This window comes from Asterias rubens, chromosome 21 (assembly GCF_902459465.1).
Source record: "Asterias rubens chromosome 21, eAstRub1.3, whole genome shotgun sequence".
Lineage (NCBI taxonomy): Eukaryota > Metazoa > Echinodermata > Asteroidea > Forcipulatida > Asteriidae > Asterias > Asterias rubens.
Window position 1 is genome coordinate 9,142,750 of NC_047082.1, and position 22,305 is coordinate 9,165,054.

The 22,305-nt window shown below is 40.1% G+C and overlaps 1 protein-coding gene across 1 annotated transcript; it reads right to left on the reverse strand.

Annotated features, from left to right (window-relative positions):
* Positions 1-98: 98 nt before the first annotated feature.
* Positions 99-20,912, reverse strand: LOC117304723 (regulator of telomere elongation helicase 1-like). The gene is made up of 31 exons (XM_033789326.1): positions 20,754-20,912; positions 19,750-19,891; positions 18,883-19,120; positions 18,635-18,728; positions 18,337-18,418; positions 17,671-17,731; positions 16,704-16,779; positions 15,771-15,921; positions 15,473-15,614; positions 14,660-14,698; positions 14,295-14,367; positions 13,336-13,433; positions 12,839-12,897; positions 12,476-12,535; positions 12,083-12,170; positions 11,858-11,990; positions 11,499-11,653; positions 10,576-10,661; positions 10,033-10,110; positions 9,396-9,473; positions 9,055-9,192; positions 8,350-8,465; positions 7,607-7,730; positions 7,271-7,442; positions 6,576-6,676; positions 5,959-6,078; positions 5,479-5,610; positions 4,561-4,626; positions 3,683-3,764; positions 3,158-3,295; positions 99-2,814 (listed from the first exon to the last, which is right to left on the reverse strand). Exons 2-31 carry the CDS (start codon positions 19,849-19,851, stop codon positions 479-481), a joined length of 5,418 nt encoding a protein of 1,805 aa, XP_033645217.1. The 5' UTR covers positions 19,852-19,891; positions 20,754-20,912; the 3' UTR covers positions 99-478.
* Positions 20,913-22,305: the final 1,393 nt, after the last annotated feature.

Here is a 22,305-nt window from a genome sequence, read left to right on the forward strand (position 1 = left end):
ACAGCACCTCAGCACGTAATATTTTCAGGGAAGCTTTCTACTCTACTATAATTATCTTCAAACTGTGAAGTTTAGTGTAAATCTGTGGACATTGTGTTTTTTGTCCGACAAAAGTTACATAGACCCTTTGAAGCCTACTCGAACATTTTTAAAATCTAAGAATGGCTTCAGGCATGAGTATTTACTCTGTAAAGCCCCGTTCATAGTTCCTGGGATTGCAAATGCGAAGTGAACTTTAAACGTCACAGGGCTGTTTTAAGGCAGCAAATGTTTCACAGGAGTTGCGCACAATGATGCAAATTATTCCTAGTAAGTTTGTGACATCAAAAATTTGTATCGCATTCGCAGGAAGTATAAACCTGGCTTTAGTTCGAGAAAAAAAAATAGGCAAAAGTAACTTACCCACACAGGTCCAGCCTGCTACTCACACAATTTAAAGTAATTTTTGACTTGAAAACTGATGGATTTAAGTTGTGCCTCAAGGTGCCTCAAGGTTGCAGTTCAACTTCTTCTCAGTCTGTGGCTCGCTCTGCTCTTTAAATAGAGCTCTCAGTCTCTTTGATTTCGCTTTCTTCTCTTTGGATGGGGTACTCTTTGATTCTTGTAGACCTGCTTGGAAGTCTTCTTCAGGTTGCATGCACTTTTTGAGTTTCTTTGTCGGGCTGGGAGTTTTCAAGCGTTTTCTTGGAGAATTTTTGTCGCCGCATGAGTGCTTTAAGAGACCGTCAACAATTACAAAGTTTTCTTTGAGATTGTCTTCATTACCTTTAGTAGAATCACTATGAACTCTTTCGTCTTTACGGTGTCTTGTCACTTTTCCTGATTTCCCATCTGTCCTTCTGTGATTATGTTTCGGCGTCTCAGGATTGGTTTCTTTGCGTCTCTTGTCTGAAGAGTCTGATAGTGTGCTTTCTGTGGCCTGGTGCTTGGAGACGGATGATGGTGTTCTACCGGCTGCTCCTGGGCTTTGTAAAGATTTCTTCTTACTGGGCGTTGTACTCTTTGAAACCTTTGTAGGAGTATGTGTAGAAGTCTGCCACTTCATCATTAAACCATCTGAGGTTTTTGATTTCTTCTTACTTGGAGTGAGGCACTTGGGACTATCTTGAGGTTTTATTAGACGTCCATGTTTATCTGGAGTCTTCTTTGATTTGTTGTTGTCTTCTGTTTTAGAAAGTTTTCGTTTATCAGGAGTTTTCTTTGATTTCATACTGTCTACTAGTTTTTCTGGAGTCTTCTCCGACTTCTTCACCAGCAAAGCTTGTTTAAAATGAAACGATTTGGAGGGAGCATTCGCTTTCTTGGGCGTCTTTCTTTTATCAACTTCAGCTAAAAGTCCGGTTCTCTTTTCAGATGAGGATGAAGCAGATTTGGTACTTAACTCCTCCGCTTTTCTCTTAGCAGCGTCTGAAGGCATGCACATCCTTTTCTTGTCACTCTGTCTTTTCGGAGTGAGATGTTTAGACTTGTGTTTATTCTTGTTTACCGGCTGTTCCTTCACTTGATCTTCCTCTTTGACTGTTTGCTTATCTCTCCGTTCTTTAAGACCTCCGCTGTCACTCTCTCTTGTTTCCTTAATGCTACGCTTCATCTCAAGTGCAAGCTTTTGAACTCTGGGCCATTTTGATCTGGTCGATGAAGCGAGGTCTGAATCTTGCCGACTTCGAGTCCCAACTTGAACCTCATCCTGAGGAGGCCCCTGATGTTCAAGATTAGAGTCTTCCTTTGATGGACAGTTTTTTGAGGATGAACTCTCAATGTTCAAGACAGTTCCCCTGAGGTGGTCAGGCTGACCAACAATATCATCAAAGAGGTCTTTGCTTGCATCCAAGACGTCAACATCATCAACACTAGAATCCAAAGACATTGGTTCTTCTTCATCAATAACCTGGCGATCCTTCCCATTTAAATCCACGCCGTCCTGATTAAGGGTTTGAGATGAGCTTTCCTGTTCGGGCCTCTGCGTTGTTTTCAATTCTTCCACATGTGGCTGGCTTCCAAGGAAGACGGGAGGAATAGTAGCATTTTGAGGCTCTGAAAGATCAACGGACAACGCCTCCGGACGTTTCTCTTTCTCCGAAAGATCCGCCTGCTCGCTCCTCTTGACTCGGTTTGAATTCTCACCAAGGATACCTGAAGCTCCTGGAGAGATCACAGACACACTCTCTATCCAGTTTGTGCAGTCTTGATCCTTCGGAGCTGGCCATCCTTCTTCTCGATGTACAGGATTATTCGACCGACTATGATGAGTGGATAAAGTGTCTTGTAAGTGGATTGATTCGACAGGCTTATGCTCTCTTGATTTAAGAGCCAACGCCTGATGACGACCCTTGAAACAGTTTTTCTCTGTGCGTGAGCTTTGTATAAACTCGAGACGATCGCTTACGGCTGCTTCTTCCTTTTGTTTAACAATCAGGGATGTATAATCCTTCGACTGAACTTCCAAACCATCTGGCCTCGGAAGGTGCTTCTCAGGATGACTTCCTCCTTCATGTGAGATCGTGGTTGCTTCAGGAGCCAGTTGAGGGTTCTTGGTGACGGACCCCCCTTGTAGATCACTTTCTCCTTCATGTGAGATCGTGGTTGCTTCAGGAGCCAGTTGAGGGTACTTGGTAACTGACGCACCTTGTAGATGGTTGACCCTACACATCTCATCAGAATGATTCAGCGATGCCGTCATATTGCTCAAGGTCACGCTGTCGAATTTGTGTTTCTTGTTGGGGTTGGAGGTGTGTCCGGGAAGAGATCCCTTCGCAGACTCTGTTGAATTGATGGGTTGATTTACTTCAACACGGCTGGGTTTGGTCTCGTTACCTTTAAACAAAATACAGTGAAAGGCTTAAAAGGAGCTACAATGCTACAACGGTTCATGTATGTTTTGTGCTACTTTTAATCTGCATTTTAATGTGCAAATCAAGAAAGTGATTTTCATGCAGGGCATGATGTACAAAGAATTGAATTGAATTGAATTGAATGACAGTTGGCCCTACAAAAGTAGCCACATTTTTTTTAAAGGGCTAGTCTATACGTATGTTATCGCATAGCCTTTAAAGACCATTAAGGTTCCTTTGATAACAAATTTAAAAATGAAATATTTTGGTGGGAGTAAAATCAGGTGAGGTTTGTGGTAACAACTTGTGAAGGGTTCAGTTCTTACCTGACGGCAACTCTTTGATTCTCTTCAGCTTAGGGGGTACACTATGCTCGGGTTTATAGCCACACCCAACGCCCGTCAGGTCCGTACAGATTTTGTCAAAGTTCTTCTTGTGTGGTGCACGGGCAAATGTGTAGAAATCTGTTTTGAAATAAGAGGAGAATAGCTTATTAATTAGTGCTCAGTGAGCTTTAAGATGATAACCGTGAGCATCAAGATGATAAACTGTAAAGGGTTGACTTTTAAATGCATATGTTGAGAAACATGTACACCAAGTGAGAAGACTGGTCATTGACAATTACCAATAGTGTCCAGTGTCTTTAACCAAGGCTTTGGTCAAACTCAAACATGAGCTTTCCTTAGGTGCAAAAACCAACGTCCTGTGTCAAAGAAGCTTCGTCTTTTGGGGTTTTATGATATCTCGTTACGAGTGTTTCGATCAGTTTGCTCTGATTGTCTCCAAGAGAAAGCTGTTCGAAATGACAGAAACGCCGGAAAGACAAAAACAATGAGGAAACAATGACTTACTTCTGAAAAGGTGGTATCTGGACTCATCGTACGTGACGAAGAGATCGGCTAACTCTGATGTCGTTACCAAGAAGTTATCGTTCTGTAGTGAAATAAGACACACAAAAAAAAACATTGAGACCAGAGAAGGTTTCAATGAAGTAACCCAGCACTTCCATATTATGTCAGAAAATCCACTTGGTTTTTATTCTTGTTCCAAGCTAAACATTTGTCCCTATCGTATTCACAACTGAGTTCAAAGCAAGGCTGCCATACTGTATATAGCTTGATGATCTTCCCGTCAAGGGCACTCGGCAAACCCCATAATTTCTGCAGTCCCACAATCGGGACCACGGTGACTAACCCCATGCTAGATTAGGGACGGATTCCATCCGAAAATTTTGCATAGCAAAACATTTAGGTTGGACACGTTCGGAGCTCACTGAATGCTTCTGTTCACAAGACTCTGCAAACAAACATCTTCCTTATCAGGGTCGAGTTAAAGGAACGTTACAGAATTGGTAAAAAAAGAATTCTTGAAGATCAGAGATTTACATCACACTTACACGATCTAATAATAATGATAATAGAAAACATCCCATGAAATATTTCTGTCTGAAATGTCATATTTGATGAGAAATAAATAATCAATTTCCGCGTTTGGAGTTTATCGCTCAGTGAGCGTTTTATTCATTTTTTTTGTTGCATCGATGTCATGCAAAATGTGTACTCGGGTTTTCACTATTTTTTTGTGACCCAGATGGCTGATCGATCTTAAACTTCTACAGGTTTGTCAGTTTATGTATATGGTGGATTACATAAAGTGCTTACATTGCCAACAGCTGTTTTGTTAGCAAAACCAATTCTGTAATATTCCTTTAATATTCCCTCCTTCTTACCTTCTTATAACTGCGGAGGATGCTGGTGAAAGCTTTGTAAGAGTCTGTACTCAGTGTTCGCTTCACCTGGTTAAACAAAAAAAAACAAGACAGAAACAAATTTTTTTAATTTTGTTTTCCATGATCCAGGGATATAGGTTAAATTTAAATTAAACTGAAAAATGACATCTGGATGAATTTATTCCAATCTAAACATGTCCCTTTTTACATTTAAATGTACCGCTTGTATAGAGGTAAGAGACTTTGGAATTTTTCTTCAGTATCTATCTGTTGGGAAAACTGAGTGTGTCACCACAAAACTGAGTTTTATCTTGTAACCCTTTTTTAAAATAGGAAAATATAGATGTGGGACACAAAATACTAGATAGCTAAAAGCTGCCAATTCTGAAATAATTTTTTCCTCAATATTTTTGCCCCCCCTGAAGTCGCATCCCCTTAAGATGATCCCCTGGCTGCCGCTTCCCAGGTTGTATCGGAAACTTGGGTGTGATCCCTGGCTATTCGGCAGCTAACAGTTGTATGGTTTCCGACTGACACACCTGAACAAAAATATTTACAAATTAGAGAGACCCCCAAAATAGGGCTAGATAGCTCAGTCGGTAGAGCGCTGGCACATACATCTGGAAGTATTTGGTCCGAATCCCACTTCAGTTCAACTCCAAATCACTATTTTTTTTCTCTGTAATGTGGCCTGCTGACTACAGTAAGTAAACAAGTATACACTGCAGCATCTGTATAGCGCCCTCTGTTGACAAGTTATCATGCCAGAATGTGATGTCAAAGGTTAATGTTCTGAGGTCAACAAAAGAACAAGCACCTTCTTGTCTTCATGTTACAACTTAGACAACCATGACAACTTGTATTAGAACTTCCATAATTTTTTTGCCTTTGTTTCCGAAATATTAAACAAAACCGTACCTCATCAATGTATTGCTGCGCAGGGAGCATGAACTTTTCAACTCTGCTTGTGGACTCTTTCATTTGATCGGGATTACTGAATTCTGCACTTGTCTTCTTGTCCATGACAGAGCGACCTCCATTCTGTTGTTTCTGCCAAGAGGAAAATGAGGAAAATAATAAGCATTTGCAAGGCTAAGAGTCATTGGCTAAAGGGGTGTAGGCACTATACCTGTTTAAAGGCAGTGGACACTATTGGTAACTACTCAAAATAATTATTAGCATAAAACCTTATTTTTAACGAGTAATGGGGAACTGTTGATAGTATAGAACTGTGAGAAATGGCTCCCTCTGAATTGCACAGGTCGTGGGTTCGAATCCCACCCGAGTAAAATGCCTGTGATTTTTTTCACATCACTCGGGTAAGTACTCGAGTATACAGTGCTACCAGACATCAGTGTATATGGCCGGGTAAAACCAAAATGAATATGATAATCTTACTATGACAATCTTCTTCTTTTTCTTCTGGTCGTCCAGACGTCTCAGGAGAGATGATTGTTCATTCTTGCACTGACTGCTTCTCTGAGACAGAAACCCCTCATCTTGATCCAAAGAAGTGGTCTGAATTGAAAAAAAAAGGAAAGGTTTAGAACATTAGTAAAACTAATCATGCATGGCCTATAGAGGGCCGACTTATTTCTATAAATGGGCGATAGACCTTATCGCAAGTGCTCGGCACCCATGCGTTATGCGTTGAATGAGGTGCATGCTGGTCTAGCTAGAGATCACGTTCCCTAGCTAGACCAGCTAGCATCTCATTTAACAGTTAGCACTTGTACAATGGGTCTTTGAGAAAAGGTTTATTGAAAAGAACCGTAAAAATAGATAAATGAATTTGACCTCCAAAAAGAATTGAAATAAGTACTTGAACAAATACATGATACTTGTTTGTTATTTACAAGCCGACTCTAATCCCCCCCCCCCCCCACAAAAAAAGAGTTATCACTCTAAAAATGAATGGCAATAAAAACGTAAGACTCTTGGTCCAGCACTCCAGCTCCCGCACAAGATGATTTTTCAGACCAAGAAATCAGAGAGATTTTAAAACCAAGACGAACCTCCACGTTGCTCAGCGCATTCAAGAGACCCGTTGCCTTCTTGGCAGGTTTAGGTCGAGAGTCTTCATACATGATCTTCAACTGCGCTTCAGAAACATGGCCTGTATAGTGAGATGGAATGCACAATTCAACGGTTGACATCTACTTATATTCACATAGAGCAATTTTAATGGGTGCGTTCGATTAGCATCCCTGTGTCGACCCCGCGGTGCTCATTCGGAGGAGCCCCTGACAAGAGCTAATAGTGGTGACGTCATGCACCTCAGACCAGCCCCAAGTGACCCGTTCCACAAGCAGGACACTGGGGGCTGACCCAGGCGAGTCCCTGAAATGACGTCAAAGCCATCTGAACATACGGGGTGGGGGGGTACACTGGGATCGACCCAAGGAAACTAATCGAATGCACCAAATGAAATTAATTCTTCATCACGCCGAACTCGCTCTCACTACGATATAAAAAATGCCGTCAAATTGGCCTAAACTTTTTAAAGTCTGTTTACGAAATTCATGGACGGGCTTGGATGGGCTCGCTCGGGATGGCGCTCCAGAACTTTAAGCCTGCTCAAAATTGTCGGGGGAACATCCCGTTCTGCAGTAGGCGGAATGGCAGCGTACTTAAAACGAGAAGGACGCACTACGAACGGAATTGCCGTATTGGGATCGTTAATCCAATGCGTACTTGGCTCTAGACTTACTTCCATCTCTGTTCCTCTTCAAGCTAGGGACGTGCATATCAAACTGGGTTGCCTTAGCAACAGGAGCTAGCGACAATGAGGGCGGCGCCGAGATGGGCTGTTGATGACACTGAGATTGGTTGATCAATACTGGTGCTGAGGATCGGGCTTGCTTAACCTTCGGCTTGGGCATCTACAAGTCAAAATGGTCCAATACCATAGTATTACAATTGAAATTTTATAATAAAACTATTACAAGCAAAGTCGTTTGTAGCGCCTCCAACCAAGCGATCATAGCACCTCCTCCAAAAATTTGTGGTGGCCACCAAACGGTGATGAAGGTCTGAGTGATCTTACCATTTTCTCCGTCTCTCTAAAGAAGGTCGTCAAATCACGGATTCCTTTACCGAACTGTTGGTAGACATTGACATAGGGACGTACCCAGGACGGGAGCTGCATACGGGTGTCGTGATGAGAAAATCTGATGGTCAAGGTAAAAAATCAATCAATTTTTGTTAATGTTCAATATGTCAGGTTTCAATTTGTTCTTCAAAACCTTGGTGAAAATAATCAGGGAGAACTATTGAAAACCTCTCCACACTCCACACATAAGGTGAGGCTTGCGGTAGCACCATGTGTAACACTTTTGTGAGAAGTGTTGGTTCTGAGAAGAAGACGTGGTTGACAAATCCTTTTCAACTCCTTGTCTTTTCAGAACCAGCACTACTCAAAAGAAGTTTCAAAGTTTAAAATTCTACTACAGGCTACTTCTACAAACAATTCTTTATAATTCAGTAATATTTTCAGAGCAAAATGATCAATAACGTTATTACATTTTTGATAAATTTACTTAAAGTGTATTTCAGGCCTGTTTATGTATACTTCATTTTTGAAAGGGCAAGGGCGCTAAGGCATTTTCTACTTGGTATAGGGCACCTATGAGGCGCATTTCAATGGCACCACGGGGGCATCGAAGCATTCGCTTTCAATGCCTCTGTGAAGCATCAGGCCTAGTAGTTTGTGAAAGCTACTTCAGGACATGCCATGGAGAGGACAGATTTTGTGGGTGTGTGTGTGAATATATTTTGAACTAAGCTTACCTTTTATCACAAAGTAAAATAGCCCCAAAGTCTTCCTTGTGTCTGATTACTCGACCAATAGCTTGATTGACGGCTCTCGATGCCTGCTGACAATACCATTCCTGACCGCTCAATGCCTGTTGAAAATAAGTCTTAAATATAGTTCAATTTGTTCTCTCCAATTTTGTGTGTTTTTTTTTAAATATTGGGAGCCGCTGAAAGTGCACGAGCTTGTTTCTTTTACGCAATGAGGAAGGTACGTGGGACCAAAGTGTCCCAAGAAAGTGTTGAAAGTGAGACATGCATGGTCTTAAACATGTCAGCCAGTTGGTCATTAAGGTCAGTCAGTCAGTAAGGTTAGTCAGGTCATTCAGTCAGTCTGCATTAGCTAGGTCAGACAGGTCAGTCACTCAGGTCAGTTGCTTGAGTGGGACGTTTTAAAAGGGTCAAGTAAGCCGGGACGAAATCCAAAATTTTGAATGGTGATATATCAACTGGTAAATATATCGCCAATACGATGATATATCGTAAAGATTTTTGAAAACCAAAAGAACCCTCTAAAATCAGATAACAATGGCTCAATCGATCGCGGAAAAACACTATTGCAGTGAGGTAAAATGGGCATTTAAACAAACAAGACATGACTGCAAATATAGATACAAACCGCCAAGATAAAATCACTGAATTAATATCCATATTCCATGAAAGAATAAAATGTTTTCTTACAGAACTATTCCTTCTCCGGGCTTCGTCTAAGTACTTCATCTTCAGCTGGATCTTAGCGTCCATTCTCGGAGGGTACGGAAGACCAGTAATCACGACTGCTCTGCCGTTAATGTCCGCAAAGTCCAGACCCTCAGAAACCTACAAAGTCAGCAAACAGTTTCAAAATAATGTTAGAAGTGGGAATAGGTTATTATAATTGCTTTTTGGACTCGATGGGAGAGTGATTACTTATCAGTAGTAACTTCATATCATTACCCACTGAATTCAAAACATTCCTTAAAACTCACCTTTCAGACTAAAATTAAACAAACTTTTATCTTTATTTTGACACAAAAACCTACCTTTCCTCGGCAAACAGCAAAGAAACAAGCTCCGTTCAGTTTGGGGTCGTTGATTTTATCATAGAAGGCTTCAATGGTCTGCAAAACAATCCAAGATTCAATAATAAGAGTTTTTTTTTTTTTTATGTCAAACACACAAGTTTAGAAGATAGTGATAAAATTTATGTCTTAATGTTTCCTTCTTTAAAAAACAAAGTAAACAGTGCAGTATCAACTTGCCTGCCAAAAAGGATCTGGAATGAACACGGTCACCCTTTTTTGTAAGCAAAAGTTAAATGGTCTATTTAAAAGGTGAGAAGCTATAATAGTATAATAACAATCAGGGAGGCTTATCCTTACTTGCAGATGGGAAGCAGAATTTGGAAGAATGCAGCTAAACCAATGACCATGGAGCACAGCCTGAGATTGAAAGTGTTTGTTTTTTCCAGAAGGAAAACCGGAAGGGGCCCGGAGGAAAACCCTCTTAGCATAGGAGAGCACCAACGCACAACTCTACTCACATGGCCTTAGCCGGGTATCGGACCAGGGCAACACTGGTGAGAGGCGAGCGCTTTACCCACTAGCCATCCATGCTAACAGAAATGATGAAGACATGAATGTAGATTGAATCCAATAAAGGTCTTGTGCCCTGACTTACTTGTACAAAGTCAGTCTTGCCTCTTGGTTCAACGAAGACTTCCTTGTATTGTGAGATGCGATTCCGTATTCCCGACTCCTGTAAAATCAAATGTGAACTTTTTAATATTTAGAAGTCCTACTTTTCAGTGTAATTTTTGCAAAATTTCATTACAGAAAATTGTTCAGATGTCAAATTTGCATCGGGGGTGAAGAATACTATGTGTGCTTAGTACTTTCCAGTACTCGGAAAACAATACAGTAGGCATAAACCTTGGGTGAGATTTGGACCCACAACCTTTGACATTATAGAGATCTGCTTACCGCTTGTACCGAGATTGCACGGTAGCTAGAGGCAGTTCAAAAATTTTCTTTCAACTTGATATAAAAATGTTTTAACATAATTCTTTATTCAGCTATTACAAACCAATTCAAAATAACACAACAATACTTCCAGACGGGCTTTGAAAAAAAAGAAGAAAAAAAAAGCAAAGCAACTACTGTGATCGATAGACCTGCTGCCTCACAAAATAAACAGAGAAGATCAAATAATATGTAAAATCACCTGCCACTGTTCCAGGGAGTTGTTCATGACTGGATAGGATGGGAAAAACACAAGAAGACCGTTGGGTACCAGACGGGCGAAATTCACTGCAAAACAAGAAAGATGAAATTGAAAAAGGCTGAAAAACCTGAGGGAAATGTGAGGAATGAGGAATATTTTTGTTATATTTTTTTTTAGATACCAGCTTTGAATTATTAACCCTCCTACTATCTGACCATTTAATATCATTCACAAGGATTTCGAGTTTGGGAATACCAGAGTGGCGATGAGGTTTTAAACAGCCATTTCAAAACAGAAGGGTCGTCGCCAAGCCAAGAGTAAACAGGTGCAGCCTCTCAAAAGCACCGTGGACAAGACTGGTTAGACTGAAAGACTTGTAATCACAAGGTTGTGGGTTCAAATCCTAACAAGCTAACCGCTGATTTCACAATGACTAGAATAGGTTTTGTCGTCTAGTTACTGAATCACAATTTCTTGATTTGTGCAATTTATCTCGAGACATTGGCTGTTGCCAACTTGGTGTTTATCTACCCCTTGCAATCACAAGGTTGTGGGTTTGAATCTTACCAAACTAACCGCTGATTTCACAATGACTAGAATAAGTATTGTTATCTAGGTAGTGACTCACAATTTCTTGATTTGTGCAACTTATATCGAGAGAGTGGCTGTTGCCAGCTTGGTGTTTATATCTCCTGTGGGAGTTTGACAAGTTCCCTTGACGGGAAGATCATCAAAAAACAAAATATGGCAGCCGTGAGTACAGTAATTATATGTAAATTATATTTAGCTTGGAACAAGAATAAAAACCAAGTGGATTTTCCCGGGAAGTGCTGGGTTACTTCATGGAAATCTTCTCAAGTCTTATCGTTTCTTTGTGTCTTATTTTACTACAGACTTTCTATACCAAGTTTTCTTTTACTTACCGATGGCGTTCCCGAGGGACATGATGTAGTCTCTATTAAATCTTGTTTGGTAGGAGGAATTGAGCACCGTGTTGTCTGGTCCTTTGGTCATGACGGCCACGGTCATCTGATGTTTACCGATCACATGAGGGTTCTCGAGTTGGATCGGGAAATCACTGAGGAAGGGGAGATGGAAGAGAAGATCGGTTGAATAAGCCTGGGTGTATTCTCCGAGGAGCATTTCAACCAATAGAATGCGTTCTCTTTGTGTCGTGATCATTATCGTTTTCATTATCGCTGCAGTGTGACTCAGCCTTAAGGACCAGAGTACTGAAAAGATGCAATTATTATTATTATTACAAACAGAAATTAAAACTCACATCTGGAGCTCGGACTTGAACGAGTTGAGAGGCGACAGGGTGCCACTTGTTAAGATGATGCTACGTACTCCTTGAGCAACCAAGTCCTTCATGGTGAAACCGGGACTAAAACACCAGTAACTCAAGGTATAACCTAAGAGGGGAAAGAGGAATAAATAGTATCAATGGATAATTTTTTTTCAGGAACCTTTGCCCAAAGTCATTATCTTTGAAAGAGTTAAATACCTTGTTTATTTGCAGCCTTTGTTGGGTTTTTACTGGTCCAGAGATCTGTCCGTCCACCTTTCTTCTGTTGTGATGGATGAATATGAACCTGAAAGAATAATTGTTTAAATCGAGAAATGTTAGTATTGTGCGACCATCTTGGTTTAATTCCCTGAGTACGGGTACAAGTTTTCATGGCCGAGCTCAAATTCTGGTGTTTTTGTTCAGCAGAGAGCAAGTTGGAGCGAGGCACTATAGTCAACCATTGGTTGATTTTGCCTGGTACCCAGGATGTGTTTAAGGCATAGGTAACCATGGAACATTGACTAGTGGTTGACAAAATGATTGCCGCTCAAAATTGTCCAGGGTCTTCAATAAAATAAAATAAAAATAATTTAAAAATTATCTGTTTACCTTGTAGCATCGCCCGGAATCTTCAACTTGACCTGAAGGAGATGCTTTGTTGAAAATAATCTTTCAAAGAAAACAAAACATTAACTGTTTAAAAACCTTAAAAAAAAAAAGTATGTTAAGGTTTCTAAAATGGACAAAAATACTACCTACAGTTGAAACCTGGGTATCGACAAATGTTTTGTTGTTAAATATTTCTCTGAATCACAATTTAAACTGATTATTTGAGTCAAATAAGCCATTAAACGGACCGAGCGTACTTAATTGACTCTCTTATTTTTTAATAATAAACAAATTTACGAGAGAACTTATGCAGGTTAAAATCCATAAGTTTTTTTTAAATTGATATTATCACGTTCCACTCACATTGATTATTTCACAGAACTTCTCCAGGCCAGCTGCTTTGTTGTGAAAAATAGTTGAACCTGGGTGGATCAAGAAATTGGAATCGATTGTTTCAAAGAACCTTTTTTTTTAGTATGCATAAAGGCCGAGTCACACTGCAGCAATAATGTTAACGATCACAATGCAAAGTGAACGCATTCTATTGGTTAAATACCTCCACGCAGAATACGCCCACACTCATTCAACCAATCAAGGGCGTGCATTGTTAACATTCTAGTTTTCGTTCTCGTTATCGAGGCCTGTGTTACCGGACCTTCAGACCTGGAATTACAGGGCGGCCAGTGCCGTCAATGCTCTTCCAACGGGCCATGGTGCCCCTCGAATAAAATACCTTCTTCACCGCCAACATTGGGTAAAGAAAATAGAGGTAAAGTTGTTTTAACTAATAAAGTTCAGAATTCGATGACCAATAATGAGACCAAACATAATGTTTTAGGGTATGAGGTTGTGGCACTTACTTGTAGTCAGATGAGATATTATCTTCTCAAGGAGTTGAAGGATTTCAACCTTGGTCTCAAATGTGATGTGAACCTTCGCAAACAGCTCATAGATGAAACTGCAGAGAAAAACAGTCAATTAAGCTTGATTTATTAAGTGTCGTGGCCGAGCGCTTAAGAGCACCTAACTCAAACCTTTGTGTTTCTGTTCAGCAGAGTGTGGGTTCGAATCCCCCAAGTCCTGACACTCGTGTCCCTGAGCAAGACGCTTAACTACAACTGCTCCTCTCCACCCAGGGGTAAATGGGTACCTGTGAGGGCAGAGATGGTTCTTGTGATTGATTTAGCTTAGTGCGTTACATTTTCGGCAGCACAGGCTGTGTACTCCCCAGGGAGCTAAGATGGTCTAGGTAATGAAAAGGCCCAGTGATCACCCGTCGATTTCACCAAACTCTTCCTAACTTAGGATTAATCTTAGGACTTCGGACGGGTTCAGTTCCGTATCCAAAAACGTAGGCTGCATTGAACCCATCCTAAATTAGGACGGGTTACTCATCCTAACTCGAGTTAGGGTTAATCCTCGCGATTCAGGAAATCGGCGGAAGGGGTAGTTATGTTGGAAGCGCTTTGAGGCATGGTGTATAAAGCGCTTTATAAAAACTGATTATTGTTATTAAACCTTTCGTTACTGCCCACCTCCCAGGCTTGTGATGATTTATCATCATTACCAATCAGAGACGGAATACAACGATAGCCGAACTATAGACAATGTGACCTATGTTTACATTCAAACCGCCCTCTGTTGACAAAACATTGTATACGTCATGTTTCGCCGGGCAAAAGGACGCGTAGTCATGGTAAGATTGCATACACTTTCTAGCTGGCTGCCAAGAAAACACAAAGGTTTTGCCCGGCGGTATGCACGCGAATCATGTTATGGTTTTCGAGTGACGTCAGAGGTCACATCGTCTATAACTTACCCTCCCGGCTTGGTGATTCCATCCTTTGGCGGTGCCATGTTGTTAATTTCAGTCTCCAGATCTAAGAAAAGCTCTGGTGCAATGAAGAGAAAAAGAAAACAAATCTCTGGTAATGGCACAAGATAGTATCCAATTGAAAAAAATAAATGAGTATTTATATATTTTTATCCAGGGATCTCACCTAAGTTTACGACACAACCTGGGAAGCGGTAGAAGGATTACCTTAAAAAGGATGCATATTTTGTTTCCAATTATCAACGCCAAATAATAGAGACGAATCGGATTCAAACGAATGTGCCTCTTGCAGTTTGCCCAGTGATATCATTTTCCACACTTGTCTCTAAAGATCTTTAAAGTTTACTTACTTTTCAATGTGGCTAGTGCTGATGCATCAAAATCGCCATCTGTAAAGCAATTTAAAAAATGGGAAAATCTACAACATCTGAACTCATCTTTTAGCTACTGAAACTATGAAGGTAATGTTTTAGGCAAGGTTTTGTGCATAAAGGGGTTAAGCTGTGTAGCAGAAAACACTGCTTAGCAATTTTCTTTGCTAAGCAAAAACTAAGTGGGGTACCAGTCCAAACAATGGCAACTTTATGGAATGTTGGCTGGTATTCTGTTGATGCTTAGCAAGATTCATCTGTGCTTAGGAAGTTTTTGTCCTTGAAATTTATGAAATTGGGCAGCCTCACTATCATGGGCAGCGCGCTGTATCGATACCTCTCTTCACTAACCCCAAGGAGGGATGTACTGAGAAACGACAGAGCGACTACTTTGAGTGTACGCTACTGAAAAACGTTTGAGCACTTGTAACTTGGCGCTTGAAGTATGCAAGAATTTTGACACGATTCCAATTCAAAGGAATTATATTTTTAACGTGGTCATCCGAAACTGCATACAGTTAGACATATCACATACATTTCAAAGTAGAATGAGAGGGAACCATGACTTGACGCTTCTTTTGAGCGTCACCATACTTGAGCGTTTGCGTGGATCGGCCACGGGCCTCATTTTAATAAACCAATTCCAGGGGTTATGAGCGAGCAGAGAAGATTGCGAGATTGCGCAGCGAGATTGATCACTCCTGGGAGTGAGGTTGAATTCCAGTGGATTCACCCGCAGAGTCTGCTGCCACCTAGTGTTTACCTAAAAGCGTAAACCTTAAAGACGTTTACCTGCATCCGAATCTGCCCTGAATCCTTGATTACTCATCTCGACCTCGACGGTCTTCTTTAAGAGATGGTCCGTCTCCTCCACACAGGAAGCCAGGTCATATGAGGTCAGATCAAACGATGCACTCTCCTCGCACATCTTCTCCTGTCAAGACACAAGATGATAAGAAATGTGATTCAATCTTTAAAAATGTGGTCAAAGTTTTTTGTTAAAAGTTGCTATAAAATTAATTTCAGGAAAAAACAAAAAGGCAAACAATTATTTCAATAATGTCTGGTTAAAAAAATGCGAGAAACTTACAACGTTGTGTGCCTCATCGAAGATGACAATGTTTCCGTTTAGTTCCACACCATGTGCTCTTCTTGCTCTGGCATCTAGGAGGTAGTTATAGGGCATGAAGATAATATCGGCGTTGGTTTTTAACTCCTTAGCCATGTAGTATGGACACACCCTGACAAGGCCAGAAAGAAATATTTATTTTATTTATTTATTTCCAAAATATATATCATATATATATATATAATGAATAGGGTAGATGGCCTTAGCTTTCGATCCAATCCGGACCTTCTTCAGAGGCATAAAACAAGTACAAACAAATACATATCCATTTATAGAAAAAGAGAGGGGGAAAGGGATTAAGGAAAGGATCCAGAAAGAAGCAGGAAATCAACAGCCAATCAAAGTTCCTATTTCAGAAACAATATTGGTGGCTATGAACCAATAGGAGTGAAGTGGGCGAGGACACAGGATGTTTAGAATGAAAGGATGGGTTACTGGACCATAAAAGTGGTAAATGTATTGTTCGACAACAATGCAGGGAGACATGAAAGGGTAGGATTAGAGAGCAAGTTGCATCATGATGCAACTAACAATGGTCAATTAATAAGAATAGCAAGATCAAAGGTATGATGATTTTAAAAATAGGTATGAGGGGGAAAACAAATATATATATATATATTTTTTTTTTTTTTCTCAAAATATTTTTAATATTTCCAATTTATTTCCAAGTTATTTTTTTATTTATTATTAAAAAGATTTTTAAAAATTACATCAAATATACAGTATAAGGGACCTAAACACGTAAATAAAGAAACAGGATAACCCTGACACTCTCGGAGGACTCCCCCAGACCAAATTGAAAAAGTATGAAACAAAAGGATTGTCAGAACGATCTGGGTAGCCGACCGACGAGAGAATCAGGATCATCACAAATATCAACATCCACCGACTTACTTGTGAGTGTTTCCTAGCTTGACAAGATCCTCGATGTCTAAGATGCTGTCTGTGAACGCTTTGTCAGCTTTCTTCTCTGAAAACAAAACAAAATTCCCCTAATTAATCCTTGGCTTCAATACACACGTGTGTGTAATGCTACACAAGTTAACAAACAAAATTATATATAAGCTGAATAGGAAAGAAGAACATAAAATGTGCTGCATGAAGCATTCAAATTTTTCATGACGGACTCAAGTAAAAATTTCAAAACGTTCACAAAAATGACCTTTGCCCGAATTCCCTATTGACCATAACCGACTGCATGAGGGCGCTTTCAATGACGTATTTCCTGCCATCTCAGTTAGTTTTAATCTTATTTTGACTGCCTGCATGTTGTTTTCTTGAATTATTGGCTAAAAAAAAATACTACTACTACTCATAATAATAACCTAAGGCCACATAAAAATTTTGATCGTCCTTTTTTTTTTTTTTTTTTGACATGCCAAATATGAAATCAATAATAAAGAAATCATCACAATCACTATAAAACAATAGAATGCGTTCACTTTGCATTGTGATCGTTAACATTATTGCTGCAGTGTGACTCAGCCTTGATGCATACTAAAAAAAAAGGTTCTTTGAAATAATCGATTCCAATTTCTTGATCCACCCAGGTTCAACTATTTTTCACAACAAAGCAGCTGGCCATGGAGAAGTTCTGTGAAATAATCAATGTGAGTGGAACGTGATAATATGTATGCTTCGTTTTTGAAAGGGCAAGGGCACCAAGGTATTTTCTCCTTGGTAAAAGGCAGGCACTACATAAGGAAAATTGTATAAGGAAATTGTAAATTTCTATTGGAGCATTTTAAAGGGCACCAAGGCAATGGCCAGGGGGCATGGAGGCATTCGCCTGCGTTGCCTCCGAGAAGTATCGGGCCTGCTGACAGGCAGAATTTAGGAAGGAGATTCACACTCGACTTACGATCTAAATTATTGTAGAAATTACACATTCTGCTGTTCACCTTAGCTCTGCACATATGCACCTAGATGTGATGGAAATGGAAAAAACAAATCGTTTAGGATTGACATCTTTTCAGTCAAGGTAAAGAGGACTCTTTTAAAAAGGGTATAATTAAAATTGAGTAAAGAAACATTCAAAACTAAAGTGCAAAAAATAGTTAATGGCCTGATGTTTTGACCCTAGCAGCGAAAGACTCTGCAAGGGTCGAAACGTCAGACGATTAACTACGAGACCTTCCATGGGGCGTTAATTTACACAAAGTGCAATCAATACAAACCGGTTTTATCAATGTAAAAAAAAACATTAGCACGTGCATGACGCACAACCGTTGGGCGTCAATGCACGTTTAACCCTTAGTGAATTTGAGCCTGATAACGTGACAAAAATTGAAAATTTTCTTGACTTGTCTTATAGATTTTCAAACTTTATTATGCTTTTTAACAAAAGGGCATTTTATGAATTGGTATAAAAAGAGTAGTGACTCGGTCTTAAACATCCATTCAAAACCTTGCAAGGTGGTGGCCGATCGATAACAGACCTCGCCTTCGGCTCTGTCCTTTATCATCAGACCGCCAGGCTGCCGGTTTTAAACGGTCACTTAAGATATGAAAGACATCAAAAGATTACCTTTGCTGTGTGACTTTCTGCTTTCTGAACCTCAGGGTGAACACAGAGCTGTTCACGTGATCCTAACACTGCCACGCGAGGCCTTATAAACAAAAACAACAAACAAAACAACAATTTAAAAGTTTGTAACCACTTGTTAAAATACACCTCATATGAAAATACCGACAGCGCATAGGGACCTCACATTGGTAGGCGCTATATAAGAATAGTGAAATATTATTGTTATTAGAGTCAAGTTTTTCACCTAATGGTTAGCTCCTCCCAGCCTAAGTCCCTTTTCATTGTTTTGGTAACTAACCTGTACGCTGTATCTTTGAGTTGATCCACAGCCTGTGATAGCTGAGAGTGAGTCCTAGATGCGTAGATGATTCTTGGACGATCCATAAACAGCCCTGGATTAAAGACCAAAAGATTATTGGAATAAAACAGTGGTCCAAAGTGGTCCAGTAGAGAGTATGTCAGACTTTTGGTTGCCCAATGGGTTGTGATTGGCCAATATGCAAGGGGGGCGGAGCTTAATGGATCGGTCTACTGATCAGTCTGTACCTTGTTGTTGTTCGTCTCCCCATGATCCTCCAGCTCCTTCTTTCAGATCATTGGCTAGTTTCTGCCTGAAGCTTCCCTCCGTCCCTCCAGCTGAAGGAGCAGCCTCCCCGTCAGCACTCTGCAGACACCTGCCTAATTCCTGCTGGGATATATAGGTATTTCTCCAGGCCAGGGTAGCACACAGCAGACACAGTGTCTTGCCTGTCCCTGTTGGACTTTCCAAGATGCCATTCGTTCCCTGGAAAAAAGATCAGAAAAAGCTCAGGTGATGAGACAGGTAGGCCTACCCGGCACAGTCATAGGTGGTCTGCCTACAAGTACAACTCAAGGCAGAGGCCGCCCTAAGCTGCACTGGATAGACAACGTCACAAAGTGGAGTGGTCAAAGTGTAGGAGAGCTGAGAAGAGCAGCGATTGAATGAGACCAGGTGTTGGCGGCGACTCTAGGAGAGCGCCCCTAATACAATGTGAGGACGAGGCGGCCACGGACGCAAGTCTTTGCAGAATGATGATGAGAAAAAGTCAAAATGAGATTTAAAAATTTGACATAGAGCGCTTTGTTGAAGTCGGTCGATCTTGGTCTTATGGCATGGGTTTCCCATCAAACGATCCGAGTAATATTCAATTTTTCTTAGCCAATTTAAACAAAATATCTGATACATAAGTCATGTGCGTGATGGTGTGCATACGTTTGCCATAGAAATCAAACCGGGACCGCTGCATGCTTCATTGATGTACGCGTTTAGACACGCATATGGTTCACCCTACAAGATGGCGACTTTCATAGCAACAAAGGGGTTATTCAATACGGTCTTAATGACTCCTTTTATTTGTATTACTCCCTTATTATCTTGTTCCTAAAACTTACAGATTGAAGGCACTCGATGACCTTACTCATATAATCATTCTGGCAGTCGTACGGGTCAAAAGGAAACTCAACGTTGACCCCGTTACACTTGATGACTGGCATCGTTGATTTTGGACATTAGACGATCCCACCGAACTTAACACTGAAAATATAATGAGACAAGATATTTTACTTTTAAACAGATAATGTAGCTGGCATAGTTGCGAAAACGTAACCCTCCTCCCGACGGCGGCCAAGGCCTTGGCGGCATTCGGGAGGAGGGCTACATTATCGCAACTATAGCTGGCAATGATTTATAACATGTTTTAAAACTGAGACTGAGTCATCATAAGAATGTAGTTGCGATAACGTAACCCTCCTCCGCCGTCGGCAGGAGGGTTATGTTATCGCAACTACATAAGACTGGTGCATACCAAAGCCTACTTCTACTACTAGAACTATGAGGTTCGTTCACAATGTAGGATCTCATTGAGGTTAATTAGATACTCTAGATTTCATATCGAATGAAAAAGTGACTGATGGCGTGATACGGAAACTTAATTCCTGTATCCTGCAACAATACAAAGCCACCACACTTGACTTAAAATTTCATATTATAATATTAATAATATCGTTATATGAAATCAAATAGTATCTAACTTCCTACTCAATCAAAATCAAATTACATGTACTGTAGATATTCCGGTACTCCTGTAAGTAAGGTACCAATTAGTGGACAAGTGGTGGGAGGATACGCAGATACGGGAAGTTTTCCAGTCAATTAATTGAACTAGAAATTTCGACAACGTTATCAATGATAATATCACCAGGTTTACTTGCGATAACGTAACCCTCCTCCCGATAGGCACAGGAGGGTTACGTTATCGCAAGACTACATCAGGTTATGTTTTTTAATTTTTAAGTTAAAATTTTTACATGTTTTGTGTGGTGGTTCATTTTGTTTAAAACAATTTTATTGCGGACCGATTATAATACATGTATATCTAGATGGAATGTTGACTTACGACAATCACAAGATCATGCTTCGTCCACCGATTATGGTATTAAGACATGGACTAACGAACGATGAACTTGCACTTGCTTGCAGTTAATAATTATTATAACATTATTTGCAGGATTTCATAATAACGCGCGCTGATATTTACACGAAAGACATGACAAGTGTCAACATGCTGACTACAGTGGTGCACATCATTGTTTACTGCACAGCAATCAAAGCGCCGGACACCAGGGAAATTCAATAAACCAGCCAAATCAGCTGTACCAACAGAGGTCGCACTTCATGTTTAAAGTTGACGGCTCTATGCAATTTTACTATCCGGAGGACATTATTGCATAATATATGCAATAATGTTCGCCGGACGGTTTTGCATATGCAATAACATATGCAGCTGTGTCCGCCCCTGTGCAAAACCGTCCCTGCGGTAAATTAAACCATAACGCCATTGGTCGACGGAACACGTTCGCATTTGTTTTTTTACAGTGCATGTCAATCAGGGGTTGTTTGCTTAGGCCTGAAAATCACGTGGAAATTTGGTTAGTAATCCTGTTTCTATCAAAGACAAATTTCATGCTAAGCAATTTTTTGTGCTTGAAATTGGGCCCTGACTGCTTCGGGTTTCCCTTGATATTCGGTGTGGTTTTCCTCCCGCATTATAAAACTGACAAATTCTTCTTCTTCAATGTCTCATCACCTTGTCCAGATGCTGAACAGGCTTTGACAAGAATTATCATAAGTAGGATTTGAAACTTTGCATGGTGGAAATACAATAATGATTTGCGGTAACAACACGTAATAACTATCTCTGAATTAATGAGTTTGGGAGGTTCTGAAAGTAACCGTTGGTTTCAACTCGACGTTTCGATCAGTATGCTATGATGGTCTTCAGGGGAAAGCTGCAAGAATTGTTATAGATGATGTAGCAGTGGTGAATACCTAAAATGAAGGGACGGAGAGCTCTGTAGACTATATCAAGTCCATTTATTTAACCAATTACCTCTGAGTCTGTTCCTGTATTATATATATAAAAAAAGAATTATGACAATATCACTTGAGTTTAAAATGGATATAAACATATTACTCTTAAAGGGTCTATGTAACTTTTGTAGGACAACAAACACAATGTCCACAGATTTACACTAAACTTACACAGTTTGAAGATAATGATAGTAGAAAGCTTCCCTGAAAATATTACGTGCTGAGGTGCTGTGGTTTTTGGGAAAATTAATGAGTAAAACAATGTCATGAAAATAATTTTCGTCTAATGAGACGAAAATTATTTTAATCATTTACAAAAGTATTTTCATGACATTGTTTTACTCTTCTCAAAAACTACAGCATCTCAGTAAGTAATTATTTGAAGGGAAGCTTTCCATTATCATTATCTTCAAACCCTGTAAGTTTAATGTAAGCCTATGGACATTTATTTTTGAAAAAGTACCCAAATCCTTTAAAGGCAGTGGACACTTATGGTAATTGTCAAAGACTAGCCTTCACAGTTGGTGTATCTCAACATAAGCATAAAATAACAAACCTGTGAAAGTTTGAGCTCAATC

Bases quoted from the DNA above. Each gene is read 5' to 3' on its own strand.
- LOC117304723 (XM_033789326.1), bottom strand. From the start codon at position 19,851: ATGCCAGTCATCAAGTGTAACGGGGTCAACGTTGAGTTTCCTTTTGAC. The intron at 7,731-8,349 runs GTAAGCTTAGTT...CTTGACCATCAG, and splicing joins ATTTTACTTTGTGATAAAAG to ATTTTCTCATCACGACACCC. The intron at 6,677-7,270 runs GTAAGTCTAGAG...CTCACTATACAG, and splicing joins GAAGAGGAACAGAGATGGAA to GCCATGTTTCTGAAGCGCAG.